At 41.2% G+C, this 15473-nt stretch overlaps 1 protein-coding gene across 2 annotated transcripts in view; it reads right to left on the bottom strand.

Moving 5' to 3' along the window:
- Nucleotides 1–9630: 9630 nt before the first annotated feature.
- Nucleotides 9631–15473, bottom strand: part of CNP (2',3'-cyclic nucleotide 3' phosphodiesterase) — a 42532-nt gene continuing 36689 nt past the window's right edge. For both annotated transcript variants that reach the window (XM_089668786.1, XM_089668787.1), the window contains exon 4: nucleotides 9631–13629. In XM_089668786.1, the coding sequence (XP_089524912.1) occupies nucleotides 13168–13629 (462 nt within the window). In that variant the 3' untranslated portion in view covers nucleotides 9631–13167. The remainder of the gene's footprint in view (nucleotides 13630–15473) is intronic.

Here is a 15473-nt window from a genome sequence, read left to right as displayed (position 1 = left end):
TGATCACGTGGTAAAAGGCCGCTGTGTTTGGCCTTTTACCACATCACGTGTTCAGCTGTGTCTGTAGGACACAGCTATCATGGAGATTGCTGGGTGCGCGCCGCTGGGGGCGTGTGGGGGGACGCGTTCTGGGAGGACGTCATATGATGCCCTCCCAGAACTGGAGAACTGTGCTGTAGCCGTAGCCAAAAAAAATGGTTCTAGCATTGTAATCCATTGTCAATTACGGCATCCACGCCGCCGCCTCACCAAAATAAAAAGAAAGGATGCCTGCCAACCCTCCCGAACCCGCCAAGTACTCGCCGCTATCTGACATTTGTGAGTCAGAGGTAAATAATTGGTTCGACCAATTGTGTATGTCTGACCGGCAACTGTCAGAACTGTCATTCACAAATGGGTGGAGCTAGTGGTGATGTCACCGCTATCTCTGCCCTGTTATTGATAGGTCTGAGAGTTGCCGGTCAGACGTACAATTGGGCGGAGCTAGCGGACTTAACCCCCGAGCCATGATTGGCCAAAGTCACCAAGACTTTGGCCAATCATGGCTATTCCTGTGAAGCTGTGACTGGCCAAAGCATTGCACCTGACCTGTGGTTAGGTGCAATTCTTTCACCAATTACAATGTGCAGCCACAGCACATTGCATTGTGGAGTGCACGGGGTGAACGGACTGCCGAACATGCAAACATCCGATGTTTGAGTCGAACATATGTTCAACTCAAACATATAGACCATCCCTGGTTAGCATATTGCAAGGATTGGGGTTGCTAACCCTAGCAGTGTACTAACCCTACGTTAACCCTAACCCCATGCTAGGATTAGGGTTTGGGTTAGGGTTAGCGAAGCCCTATGGTTAGAGTTAACATACTAGTTAGGGTTAGCATGCTAGGGTTACTATACTGCTCTGGTTATGGTTAGCATAGCGCTAACTTTAGGGTTAGCATAATGATAAGATTAGGATTAATCATTCTGCTAAGGATAGCATAGTGCTATTATTAGGGATAGGGTTAGCATAGTGCTAGACGTACGGTTAGCCTACTGCTAGTAATAGGGTTAGAGTAACATACTGCTAAGATTAGTGTTAGGGTTAAGATTAGCATAGCGCTAAGCTTAGGGTTAGCATTCTGCTAGGTTCATTGTTTGAGTTAGGCTTAGGGTTGTGATTAGCATAGTGCTAGAGTTAGAGTTGTTAGCCCTAGTAGTATCCTACCCTAACAGTATATTAACCCTAACCCTAGCCATATGCTATCCTTAACCCTATGCTAACCCAAACCCTATGCTATCTCTAACCCTAGCAGTATGCTAACCTTATAGTAACCTTAACCCTAACCCCAATCCTAGCAGTGTGCTAACCCTAACCCTCAGTGTGCTGACCCAAATCCTAGCAATTTGCAACCCAATCCAAACCAAGTATTGCCACTTACGTTAGAATACTCATCCGAGTAGAACGGTTTAATTTTTCTGAATGAGCTCTTAGGTCCTCATATAATAAACAGAATTGACCCTTGGAATCATGGAACCACAATATGGGATGGACCCAATATCTTCTTTGGTGCTTGTGCTTCAAAAGACCTTCCCAATACATTAGTACTAGTGTAAAGATTAGCATACTGTTGGGTTAGGTTTGGGATTAGCATTACACTAGGGCAGGGCTTGAAATCTCTGTCTGCCCACTCACCAAATGTGACAGGAAATCCCTTTGTGGTGAGCACAGATGGAGTGGGTGGCTTGCAATGTGATCCCCAGGCCCCGGGGATCGATTTGCGTTCCAGTTGCTCGCCAAGCCTCTTTGTGAAGCCAACTTACGGTTTCCGATTTCCGGCTTCTTCTTTGCCGCCGCGGGGGACACAAGGAGAGGCCCGCTCTCCACTGCCTTGGGGGACACGAGGCCCACTCTCCACTGCCTTGTGGGACAAGAGGCCCGCTCTACACTGCCTTGGCGGACACGAGGAGAGGCCCACTGTACACCGACGTGGGGGACACGTGAAGGAGAGACCCGCCAACGGTGCACATCCCTACACCCGCCAGCTTAAGGTAAATGACATTTTTTTGGTGTTAAATGTAATTCTATAAGCTTTAAGGGGGCGTGGTTAGGGCAGGGCTGGGGGTGGGGTTGGGGGCAGACCTGGACAAGGTTGAGTGGGGCAAATGGTGAAGAGTAAGGTTTGTGCCTGGCTAGTAGGTCTAGACTCGACATTTTAAGCCCTGCACTAGGGTTAGGGTTTGCATACTGCTAGGGTTAGAATACTGGTAGGATTAGCATAGTGCTAGGGTTCAGGTTAGCATAGAGCTAAGGTTATGGTTGGCATACTGCTAGGGTTAGCATAGCACTAGGGTTAGGGTTAGCATACTGCTAACCCAAACTCCAACCCTAGCAGTATACTAACCCTAACTATATGCTGCCCCTAATCCTAACCTTAACCCTAAACCTATGCTGACCCTAACCCAATTCTAACCTTAATCCCAACCCTAACAGTATGCTAACCCTATGATAGGATTAGGGTTTGAGTTAGAGTTGGCATTAGCATAGCGTTAGGGTTAGCATACTGCTAGTGCTAGGGTTAGCATAGCGCTAGGATTAGCGTTAGGGTTAGCATACTGGTAGGGTTAGGGTAACATACTGCTAATATTAGGGTGGATATTAAGATTAGCACACCACTATGGTTAGGCTTAGCATACTGCTAGTTAGAATACTGGCAGGATTAGGGTTAGGATTAGTATAGTGCTAGGTTAGGGATAGCAGTGCTAGGGTTCAGGTTAGCAGAGCTAGGGTTAGTGTTGGCATACTGCTAGAGTTAGCATAACACTAGGGTGAGCATACTGCTAACCCAAACACTAACTCTAGCAGTATTCTAACCCTAACTATATGCTACCCTTATTCCTAACCTTCATCCTAAACCTGTGCTGACCCTAACCCAATTCTAACCGTACCCCAACCCTATCAGTATGCTAGGATTAGGGTTTGAGTTAGAGTTGGCATTAGCATAGTGCTAGGGGTAGGGTTAGCATAGTGCTAGGATTAGAATAAGAAAAATGCTAGGTTAGGGTTAGCATAGAGCTAGGGTTAGGGTTTGGTTTAGCATACTGCTAGTAACAGGGTTGGGGTTACCACAGTAATAGGGTTAGGGTGCAATTTGTCATTTAACTGCTTCCCATCTTTATAATGTACCCAAACTTCCTCAGATGGGAAGTGTGATATTTCATTCATCATTGCAGCAATAATCGAGGTATAATTTTTTTCTGCTAGTGAAATCCTACACAGTAAAAGTAGTGTGAGTGGCAATATGATAGGGTAATGTATTCCAGGGGGTTACGACTGGTCAAATGCTACCAACTACTCCTGTATATACTACAGTCCAAACCTGGAATAGCTAACCTTCCAAAAGAACTGCGACAAGCATGCGTCTGTCCTGATCATCTACTAAGCTGTGAAAACAGGCAGGGACTCCTTGGAAGAGCTCCTATATTCTACCTGAAGCTAAGTCTCTTCATATATTCTTTTTGATATTATTATCTTTGTATGTCTATTACTACAGCCATCATTATCTAATTAAATGTTATATACAGTTTTATTTTACCTACAAATGGTTGCGTGATTTCTCTGCACATCTTGGAAAAAACACAAAAAAACGTAAACTATCACGTAACCGTGTTAACACACTACACTGCCACTTGACCACTTTTACAAGCAGTGAAAAAAGGTCCCCTTCCTCCCACAGCTGCATTTACTGGGTTTTCCCGTCCCATCAGGGAACCTGGTAAAGATGCAAACAGCGGTATTGGCTTCCCCAGACACAGTGAGAGGAACTGATGTTGTTCCTTCCTAGACATGTGCAGAACGAAAAAATTTGTTTAGTTTCAGATCAATTCATTAAGTTACTAATTTTGTATCATTGCATTCATAATGAAATTTGTTTTGTTTCTTCGTTTTTGACCAGATTTGAATTTTTCCAATAGATTCTAGTATTCAAGCCAAACTCAGAATAGCTGATTCTATTCTAATCGAAATTCGAATTTTGGAAGACGGGTATATTCTGTTTTACTCTATTCTATTTTTTATTCTATTCTTTTATATTGTTTTATTCTGTTCTTTTCAAAATTTTAATTTCTCCTTGAAAATCTTATTCTGTTATATTTGATATTCAGAATTTGAAATCCAGAAGACTGCTATATTTTATTTTATTCTATTAAACTTCTCTCTTCCTTTCTTTACTATTCTTTTGTATTCTAGAAAATAATGGAATATATAAGAAAATTATTGAATAGTCTATTATTTTATATCTCTTGAAATTCAAATGTCAGAAGACAGCTATATTCTACTACACTACTACTAGTTTTTGAAGGAAATCAGCAATAGTCAGCAATATGTTTACATTTCAAATTTGTTTTTGAATTCAATTTAATTTTCAAGTTCATTTTGTTTCATTATTTCAGATTCGTTTAAATTTGTTACTACTGTAATTTGGATACATTGAAATTTTGATCTGGAACAAAATAAATTGCCCATATCTATTCTTCCCACTATTTGACTTCTGAAACCGGAAGCGACAAGGGTGTCAGCACTTTCGGTTTCAGTTTATTTACAAGCTGTTAATGGCTTGTGAAAGCTCCTGACCAAACTGACCTTCATAAGGGAGGAGGAGGGATCTGCTTTTGCTAGCTACAGCAACAGAATGGATAACTGTTGTAGTGATGATAACCCATGTAGTACCATGCTAGGCAGGAAAGGAGGGGATGAAATGGTTAAAAACCATTTGCAGCAACTGCTCCAGAGACTGTGATTGGGAAACTAATGCAGGACTTATTCATTCATTTGTTCCCTCCCCTTTTACAATTGTAAAAGGAAGGTGTGGGCTCACACATGTAAACTTACACATTACATCATGTGATCGCTGTGATGGGTCTCTCTATGAACAATCACAAATGATTTGGATGCATAGAGCTGCTCAGATTGGCTCTGTACACAGTAATTGTGGACAAAGCCATTTCAAGCTGACTGCGTTCACAGACATTACCGACCGTAACAGATGCTCATCAGAGCTGTATTCAGTACCGTTAATAAAACATACGATGATAAGGGCATCGTAAAGCAATACTAAACATGCGCGGTTTAATTTACAATTGTCCCTGTTATATCTGTATATGGATGGTGGCACGTTAATTTTCTTATTAAAAAAACCCCATCCAAGTACCTTTTTTCTAATCGATATATAGCTGTTACATTTGCCAGCCTGTCTGTAGGGAAACAGTGGCGGAGAGCTTCTAGTCCTTTTCTGCTGGTCACATGTTCAAAGTAAAATAAAAAAACAGCCTTTGGGCTACAGAGTAAAAATAAAATATTTATGATCATCAAACTGTTTCAAATTGTCACACATACATCTTTGAAATGAAATAATATTTTTTTGGCAGTAACATGGTGTGGTCACACCCCTCCAGCCTGTGTCTTAGAATAACAGGAAGGTGAAGCCTGCATCAAGACTTAATATCTCACCCCCATTGTATTTAGCTGGTTAGTGGGCATGGAGGAGCAGAACTGGAGTGTGCTGTAATTTACCACTGTGTATGTGTCCATGTGTGACTATGGGTTGCTCAACTGTGATAGAGAGAAAATGATCAAAACTGAGCATGTGCACTAACTGCCAACACTTCTCTGCAAAATCCCCAACTGAATTGGGGATGTGAACAGGAGGGAACAGAGAACAGCAGGATAAACCAGGTTGTTTTGTAGCATACATAAAACAAATCCCATAGTGATTGAGTATGGATAGCATGTAATACAACATTTTTTTGATAGATTTTAGTGATGTGGGTTTAATGGCACTTTAGGTTTCTGACCTGGAACAAGTATTATGGTGAATTTTTAGCTTTTTTTTAGACTTCACTGGCTGCATACTTTTTCCAGGTTTGTGACTTACTGGGTAGTAAAGCCAGGAAAAGGATGAAAGCCTGTACCTTTAAACATACACAAGTGCAACTCATTTTTTATGTGACAACTTATTCACTTAGTGTTACTAAACCCAGGACCCTGCATTCAGTATCTGGTCTCCCACAGTAAACTACACACAACATGGAAATGCAATTATGTTAGTAAATATAAACTGCTAAAAATACCTTTTCTCATCAGCAGTTAGAGCAGTCTTGTGACTTTCATCAGTGTTCAGCAGAGCACTGGTTAAAGCTTGTAGGAGATTTCACTTTGCTCTAGAAGGATGTAGAACCCCTGACCTCTGTCTGGACAGTGCTGATTGGCCTTGTACTGATCACATGCACTCTCCCAAGAAAAAAAAAAACCCTCTAGCAATACACGCCAAACGGAGCATGTGCAGAGTGATTCCACACGATATGTCTTATCAGGAGATAAGAGGGGGACAGTGAAGGATCAGAGAAGTCAGGATCAAATAGCATTTTTACACAATGCAGAGGATTAACCCCTTAGGTTCCACAGTGAGTATAACAAGCATGCTTTACTGCATATACAGTGCCTTGAAAAAGTATTCATACCTCTTGAAATTTTCCACATTTTGTCATGTTACAACCAAAAATGTAAATGTATTTTATTGGAATTTTTTTGATAGACCAACACAAAGTGGCACATAATTGTGAACTGGAAGGAAAATGATAGATGGTTTTCAACATTTTTTACAAATAAATATCTGAAAAGTGTGGCATGCATTCGTATTCTGCCCCGTGTACTGATATCCCTAACTAAAATCTAGTGGAACCAATTGCCTTCAGAAGTCACCTAATTAGTAAACAGAATCCACCAGTGGATAATTTAATCTCAGTATAAATACAGCTGTTCTGTGAAGCCCTCAGAGGTTTGTTAGAGAACATTAGTGAACAAACAGCATCATTAAGGCCAAAAGGAACACACCAGACAGGTCAGGGATATAGTTGTGGAGAAGGTTAAAGCAGGGTTAGGCTATAAACAAAAAAAAATCCCAAACTTTGAAAATCTCACAGAGCACTGTTCAATCCATCATCCGAAAATAGAAAGAGTATGGCACAACTGAAAACCTACCAAGACATGGCCATCCACCTAAACTGACAGGCTGGGCAAGGAGAGCATTAATCAGAGAATCAGCCAAGAGGCCCATAGTAACTCTGCAGGAGCTCCAGAGATCCACAGCTCAGGTGGGAGAATCTGTCCACAGGACAACTATTAATCATGCACTCCACAAATCTGGCCTTTATGGAAGAGTGGCAAGAAGAAAGCCATTGTTGAATGAAAGCCATAAGAAGTCCTGTTTGCAGTTTGCCAGAAGCCATGTGGGGGACACAGCAAAACGTGTAAGAAGGTGCTCTGGTCAGATGAAACCAAAAATTTACCTTTTTGGCCTAAAAGCAAAACCCTACGTGTGGCGGAAAACTAACACTGCACATCACCCTGAACACACCATTACCACCGTGAAACATGGTGGGGGCAGCATCATGTTGTGGGGATGCTTTTCTTCAGCAGGGACAGGGAAGCTGGTCAGAGTTGATGGGAAGATGGATGGAGCCAAATACAGGGCAGTCATAGAAGAAAACCTGTTAGAATCTGCAAAAGACTTAAGACTGGGGCAGAGGTTCACCTTCCAGCAAGACAACAACCCTAAACATACAGCCAGAGCTACAATGGAATGGTTTAGATCAAAAGCATATTGATATGTTAGAATGGCCCAGTCAATATCCAGACCTAAATCCAACTGAGAATATTTGGGAAGACTTGAAAATTGTTGTTCACAGACGTTCTCCATCCAATCTGACAGAGCTTGAGCTATTTTGCAAAATAGTATAGGCAAAAATTTCACTCTCTAGATATGCAAAGCTGGTAGAGACATCCCCAAAAAGACTTGCAGCTGTAATTGCAGTGAAAGGTGGTTCTACAAAGCATTGCCTCAGAGGGGCTGAATACAAATGCACACCACACTTTTCAGATATTTGTAAAAAAAAAATTTGAAAACCATTTATCATTTTCCTTCCGCTTCACAATTATGTGATGTAGCAATTGTACGTAGAGATGGACACGGTCGCCCATCTTGCTACAGATCCTCCATCTTGTATCATTCTCTCCCCCTCCAATCCCCCTCCCTCAGGAATGTGGTCTGTATGTATGCTGAGATCACAGACATCAGGCACAGCAGCATAGCTTCATGGTTATAAATCCCAATTAGCCTGGGCCCAGTATGTCTGTGAGACTCTTGCTTGGAGGTGATTGTAAAGCTATAAACCAGTCCTTCACTGAACATGAAAGACATTCCGAGATAGCCATAAAACAGACATCACATTTAAAACCCACTTTTCCATATAATTTCATATCTTAAGATAGGAAATAATTACAATGAAACAAAGCATATATTCGGATAGCTCAGTTTAATTCGAGTCGCCTGATATCTTACACCCCTAGTTAAAGTCTACAGGAGAGCAGAAAGCCATATACTTCTAGCTGAAATAGGAAGGTTTGGCATATTTGATGTCTGGACGTTCAGAATATCATTCTGCATATTAATCTACTAGTGGCTAGGCTGCTACATGTACCTAGGGAAGGTTATTGCCCTGGTATAACTTGTGAGGGATTTGGTCATAGCCTGAGTTCTCCGCCTAAAACACCCCTCCCCAAATGAGGCAATTGGTTCTCTGCTTTAAGGAGACACCCTGCTGAGTTCCTAGAAAAGAGGTGGTTATGCTTGGAGCAGTAAGATGAAGAGATCTCCCCTTTAACATCAGGAACAAACTTTGGGAGAAAGGGCACCCTTTTGGCTCAGGACCCTTGAAGCTGCTTAAACCAGGATTTCTGCAAGTATTCTACCTTCTTAAACTTTTCTTTCCTCCCTGTTGTGTTATTGCTCTCTGTATTTTATATATATATATATATATATATATATATATATATATATATATATATATATATATATATATATATATATTATATGCTACATCTTTTTCTGTAAATACTTTTATTGCACCATTTTTAACTTTTTAGTAATAAATCTTATTTTCTGAAAAGTGTTGAACTGTTTCTAAAGCTCTTTAATGCAAACTAAGAATCCCTGGGTCTGAAGAGCGCTGCTGTGTTTTAAAACCTCTGGATACATCTGCCTGCGGTGACAGTGTGTATCCAGACACTGATTCAAACATCATAGTGTTACTGCTAAGATTGGGGAGTTTCCTCTCTCTGTACAAAAAGGAGGTGGTGGCAGTGTGAAGGGTTAATTGCGTAATTAACTTGACCCAGTAACAAATCGCTCTCAGACTGCGGTACATAGATTGTGGTCCATTAGCTGGAAAATCTTTGTGCAGGGTGCAGCGGAGCGTGGTGTTGTTACGCACGTGACAGCGCAGTTTTAGATTGGCTAGTCCTTCGGTCACGAGTTGGTGAGAAGGGCTGGGGTCTGACGCCGCGACTGTCACATGTGCCACTTTGTGGTGGTCAATCACATAAAATCCCAATAAAATACATTTACGTTTTTGGTTGTAACATGACAAAATGTGGAACATTTCAAGGGGTATGAATACTCTTTCAAGGCACTGTACAGACTGATTTTACGGTTGTGTGTTTAGTAATAACTTCTGTATTGACCATGTGTAATGCTGCATTATTAAAACCACCATGTAAACATCCAGAAGCACGAACATAAAACTCACACACTTGTTTTATTAAAAATTTGGTAAAATTTTATTTTTTTAATGTAAAATACAGTTAGCAATATGTTACATTATCTAATCCAGTTTATAAAATGAAAGCTAATACACAAGGTAGGAGAATAAAATGCTTAGATACATTTGTAGAATTATAAAAGCAGTTTCTAAAAAAAAAAAAAAAAAACACCCTGGGTATATGTAGTCACAGTTTGTATAGGGCAAACCCAATGTTTGGTCCATTTTTGGGGCTTGCCACACAAGATCAGGCAGTAGGCACAAAGAAGTAAACCAGTGCATTGAGAATGAAGTCTAGGAAATGGACCTGTAGCGACATCAAGATGTGGCATTGGGGTGCAACTTATTACTAGCTTTTTGGGAGACACAAACAATATATATAGGATGTCATAAAAGCAAGACAAGAAACCCCATTTTGTAGAAAGTGTTTTTACACTATTCTACAATATCTGGTGTAGAGTGAACCAATCACTAATACTACTAGCTGGGTAAATGGAAGCAGATGTCGGTAGGGTCTGGACACTGCTAGCTCACTTTCTCCCAATCATTCAGCCCTAGAAGCTGTGTAAAATCATATGCATATCTGATTAAAAGCAATGTATACTGCCACTGCAGCCTCCTGCTTAAATGCCAAATGCCTGGATGTCTCTGTTCCTAAATACTGACCTAAAACAAGCACATGGACTAGATATCCAGAGGAAGTCAAGACTACTGATATACAGGCTTACCCAGGTCAGTGATGCAAGCAAGCTGAATCTCATGTGTACATGGCCTTGTGCTCTGAACACAGGGGTATGGTAGTTCTAGACTAGGAAGCATTAGCAAAACATCTGATACCCTTGTGACAGCTTTCTTGAGGACCCTGAAGCACCAGCCAACTATAGCCCAAGTGTATTTATCAAATATTAAAGGTGCGTAACACAAATCTTAGGCAATACAGTGGCTCAGTGGTTAAAATGTCTGCCATTCAGCACGAGGACCTCAATTTGAAGCCCAGCTAGACCGCTACCTCCCTGTGCTTGTGTGAGTTTCCTCTGGTTGCTTTCCACACTCCAGACATGCTGGTAGACTAACTGGCACTGTATTTCTGTCAAATGGCCCTAGTACTGTATATGTGTTACCTGGAGTGTCAGTGTCCTCCACTGTGAACTATGGCTTAATCCTCTGACCCCCTCCCCACATTACTGCTGTTTACTTAATGAAATAGGGGTTGGAAGACAGAGCCACAGTATGTAACAGGCAAAAACAGGTATCTATCACTCATGGATAAGTCAAATGCCAAACAAACTTGAGACATCTTCAAAAAACTTGAATGGGGGGGGGGGGAGATGCATGAGGCATGGCCAGGGTCAATATAATCCCTTACCTATTGCAGGAAACAGGCCTAGCTTCAAAAAAAATTATGATATACTTTCAGTGATAATACCTGCTCTGATTGACAAAGGGAAAGGCACTGGTGTGAAATTATTGTATTGAGGGAGGAGAAACATTACCACAGGTTTTTTTTTCATCTGTGTATTTTGAGGTTTGTATTGATTTGGCCATAAGTACAATCAATGCACGAATAAACTGGAGATTACAGGTCTATACTATAGGAGGAAATGAATGTTAAATATGAGTTTGTCTCATGCAGTTTACAAATATATTAGTTTTTGTACATTTTACACAGGAAATCTGCAGTTTATATAGAATGTTTCCCTTAGTTTACATATTTATAAATGCAGTACTGTGCTTATTGTTGCAGAAATAATTTGACAGATGTTTATGCTATAGAGGAAATACCCTCCTTCAGAACACGGACATGTCTCATTTCATGCACAAGAAGTGAAAACTGTGCTGGAAAAGTCTCTTCACTCTTTCCTTTATGTGAACTATACAATTTTACACTGCAAAGGGAAATAACATTTATTTTGAATGTTTTGTATTTAGTTGCATTAGTTATATATCAGACACCTTGGGTCTGTAACTGAATATCCAAAACATGAAGTTTATTTATGAGTCTACACTACTACTGATCTATCAAGGGTGGGATGGAAAAATTGTACTTCTTTGAGGAGGTCCTTAAAATTACGGAATGCTAATCTTGACTGGAAATGGGATGTCCACATCCAAAGTGAAGGCAAATGGGGAGCAAGTCTGTCCTATATCTTGGGTTTCATAGTTAAAAGTATCAGTAGATGCTAGTGAAATAAAATCCCGCTGGCTTCTCATCGGAAGTCTGGTGGTGAGATATCTCCATCAGAATTTCTATGAAGCTTCATCATCATACTCCAACGGTTGCATTTCACAGAGGAGAATGAGACCCTAGTAATGGCTTTAAAGGAGAAGTTTAAACAAAAAAAAATTATAAATGCACATCTTTTTGTATTTAAAAAACTTGAATATGGGTGTAACATGTAACATGTTACGAAAGGTGAGCTTATTCTTTAATAGTTTGGTGGAGCTGGGAATTCTGGTGCAGAAATCTGACAGAGCCCTGCAGGAAGTAAAGGCCTTGTTTTCCCCCAGAGAGATGATTTGCTTACTTAAATATATTGATTAATTGCATAAATCAATGTTTTTGAGAAAAAAATGCCTACAGTTTTCAGGTTTAAAAAAAATTACTAGAAACATTTTAAACCAAAACACAGTTGTCTATTTTTTTATATGTGGATAAAATGCAAATATTCTGAAATGTCGAAGGTTATAACAAAAATTTTGCATAGATATTCAGTTTATGCAAGTGAACAGCATGTGTACAGATTTAGTCCAAACAAAAAAAAAGATTTACAAAAAGCATTAGCACCATTCTCACCTTTATTGAGGCATAAAGCCAAATACTCTTGGATAATTTAGTCAATGCATAGAGTGGTACATATTAGAAGCTTAAAGACTATCAAGTGGATATTGATTCAATAAGAAAAAGCAAATAAAATGAGAATCACCAGTACCAATTTTTGCCTCTTAAATGTCCTGGGGATGTATTGGGCTCTCTCTCAATTCCTAAGTCTTAATGGCACAATTCCCTGCAAATGCCTACAGGTTGATATGTAGTGCAGAGAGAAACCAAGGCGCAGATTGGTGGGACCGGGATATTGCTTGTTTTTGAGGGACAGACTGAAAACATGGAGATAACTACACTCACCATCACCTCTAACAGACCCAGCTTGATCCATGTACAGCCACTCAATCACTGTACAGCCAATGAAATCACTTCTGCTTTACGGGGCATTGGCTGCTGTAAATTTTGGTACTGGGATGATACCTGAAGGTGCAGGCATTATTCCGGTATAACCCCTTCACTCCCAGAACCTCATATGATGTCCACCTGGGTGAAGTGGTTAAAGCCTCTGACTTCTATACATTGCCATTTTATATTTAAACTATAAAATACTGTGGAAAGTAGTACTTGTAGTACATGCTTTAATTAGTAAATAGTGAGGGCCTTCATATACATCAGTCTTTTATTATTAAATACTAAATGTTAAGTTCAACTGAAAAAAAACAAAAATGAAATTTATTTGGACCCAAAGTGTTTGGTTACCTCCAGTCACATAATGTGACACTGATGTAATAAACCCTTTTTGCTACCACGCAGGGGGACATTGACACCTGGTTTGCCATAGTAACCAGAAAAGATGGACTTCACTTCAATCTTTCTGGACAGGTTTACCATCCACAAGCCATTATCAAAGTAGGAGACTTTACCAGCAACTGACCCGGTCAGCTCACCCAAACTCTCCCCCTCCCTGCCAGCTTGCTGTAGCTTTATAAACTCCAGAAGGTCAATACCAGTTTGAACATCCTGGACCTCAGCTGCAGTGCCCAGGGTGACGTGGGCACGGCTTCCCCGGGGGAATGTATCCTTGGGCATCACTTCTCTCTCAGCATCCAGAGGCCAGAGTAAGAGCTGCTCTTCTGTGAGTTCTAATCTTGCTCCCACTGTCCTGGGGGTGGCAAACAGAGCTGTGATATGCAGGGTGTACCCTTTGGAGTAGCTCTTCTTCACAACCTAAGAAAAAGAGGAACAGAACAAGTGCTTAGAAATTCACCAAGGCTCAGGTAAATACAGTATGTGCCACTCATTTATTATATACAGAAGATTAATTTCAGACCCAAATTCCTCTATGGTATCTTGCAACACTTGGTACCCACGATGGTCATTACGAATTACCCGATTACAGGTACAGCCATGAACATTATACTTCAACAGGTCTCTTTATAAATGTTTTCACATAAATGCACTCAGCTTTCACACATTTCTCTAATTGGGTTTACCAGGAAAAATGCATAAATCCTGGGTAAAATATATATATATCCCAAGCTTTTTCTTTTTTTAGTTTTGGATAGCGTAGAGGCTGGTTAACACACCATTTTTTATTGCAGTCTGTACTATTAGGGGAATTTCCTTTCACTTCCTGTCACGGAAACCCAAAGGGAAGGGAAATCTCCCAAAGTGAGGGGACTTATCCTCTTAGAGCATTGTCACCAGAACAGTTGTCCCCATTGTAAAATATCACTCAACTCTTGTTTTGGGGGCAAATCTAAACTTTTGAATTTCTGCTCATCAAAACATATACAAAGGGTGAATAGTCCCAACAGGAACACTTCTGCCTGGCAGTACTAGGGTCGTTGGTTCGAATCCCAGCCACGGCACCTGCTGCCTGGAGTTTGCATGTTCTCCCTGGGCCTGCGTGGGTTTCCTCCGGGTACTCCAGTTTCCTCCCACACTCCAAAAACATGCTGGTAGGTGAATTGGCTGTCTAAATTGACCCTAGAATGTGTATGTATGAATGTGAGTTAGGAAACTTAGATTGTACACCCCCAGAGGGTTAGGGACTGATGTGAATGTACAATATATATGTAAAGCGCTGCATAAATTGATGGCCTTTGTCTGGCAACACCTGTACAGCAGTGGAGGCATCCATTAGGTCTTCTTATGAGATACTACACAACATTGTTTATAGGAAGAAGGTACCAGCGGGCCCAGATATTTCCATGCTATGCAGCTCTCTTGTTCTGTTTTCTCGAATCCAAAAATGCAGGAAACCTCTTGACAATGTTCTCCAAATAACCCAATCCTATTTTACCAGAACGCCTCTCTGTCTCAGATCGCCAACATTCGTCGGGGGGGGGGGGGAAATTATACACCAGCTTTATGCTGAGCAGGAGTTCAAAGCATTCTCACAACTTAGGGAGGAATTCTGTCTCCCAGCTAATGGTCTGTCTGTTCTATTATTACCAACTATGCCATGCCATCTATGGGCAGTTTTGTTCCCTTGATAACCCAACACAAGTATCGCCACTGAAAAAACTTTTGCGCACTTCGGGCCCTAATAGTTGGATATCTGACTATTCTTTACAGGCCCAGTTAAAATGGACCTCACCAGACCTTCCCTTTGATAAACAAGATTGGTCAGAATTCAAACACACTTACAATAAAATCAGTCACCTCCTCTAGAGACAGAATTATCCATTTATTGCTATTCCATCATAGCTATCTCATTCTGGCCAAATTGCACAGACTAGGCCGGGTGTCGGCAACCCGCGGCTCCAGAGCCGCATGCGGCTCTTTTTCACCTTTGCTGCGGCTCCGGAGCACACTGCCCACCAGGTGACAGGCAATAGGGTTGCCGTAGCTCAGTGGTCGGCAAGCCGCGGCTCTTTTAACCTCCCTGGCGGTTTTCCCGAGTGTAGCTCGTGGTAGAATTTCTATACCACAAGCTACACTCGGGCTTACCATGCGGCGCTGCTCTGGGGGTCCCTGCAGCACTTACCTTGTCCTTCGTTCCCGCGATGTGTCCCCTGCAGCGTCCCCGGCCATCTCCTCCGGCCGATGCCGGCATCCGGCTTCTG

The sequence above is a fragment of the Staurois parvus genome, unplaced genomic scaffold, assembly GCF_062004578.1.
Source record: "Staurois parvus isolate SC_StPar_1 unplaced genomic scaffold, SC_StPar_1.0 ptg000063l, whole genome shotgun sequence".
Taxonomy (NCBI): Eukaryota; Metazoa; Chordata; class Amphibia; order Anura; family Ranidae; genus Staurois; species Staurois parvus.
The sequence above is the reverse complement of the archived record's forward strand: the minus strand, read 5'-3'. Positions and strand labels throughout refer to the sequence as shown.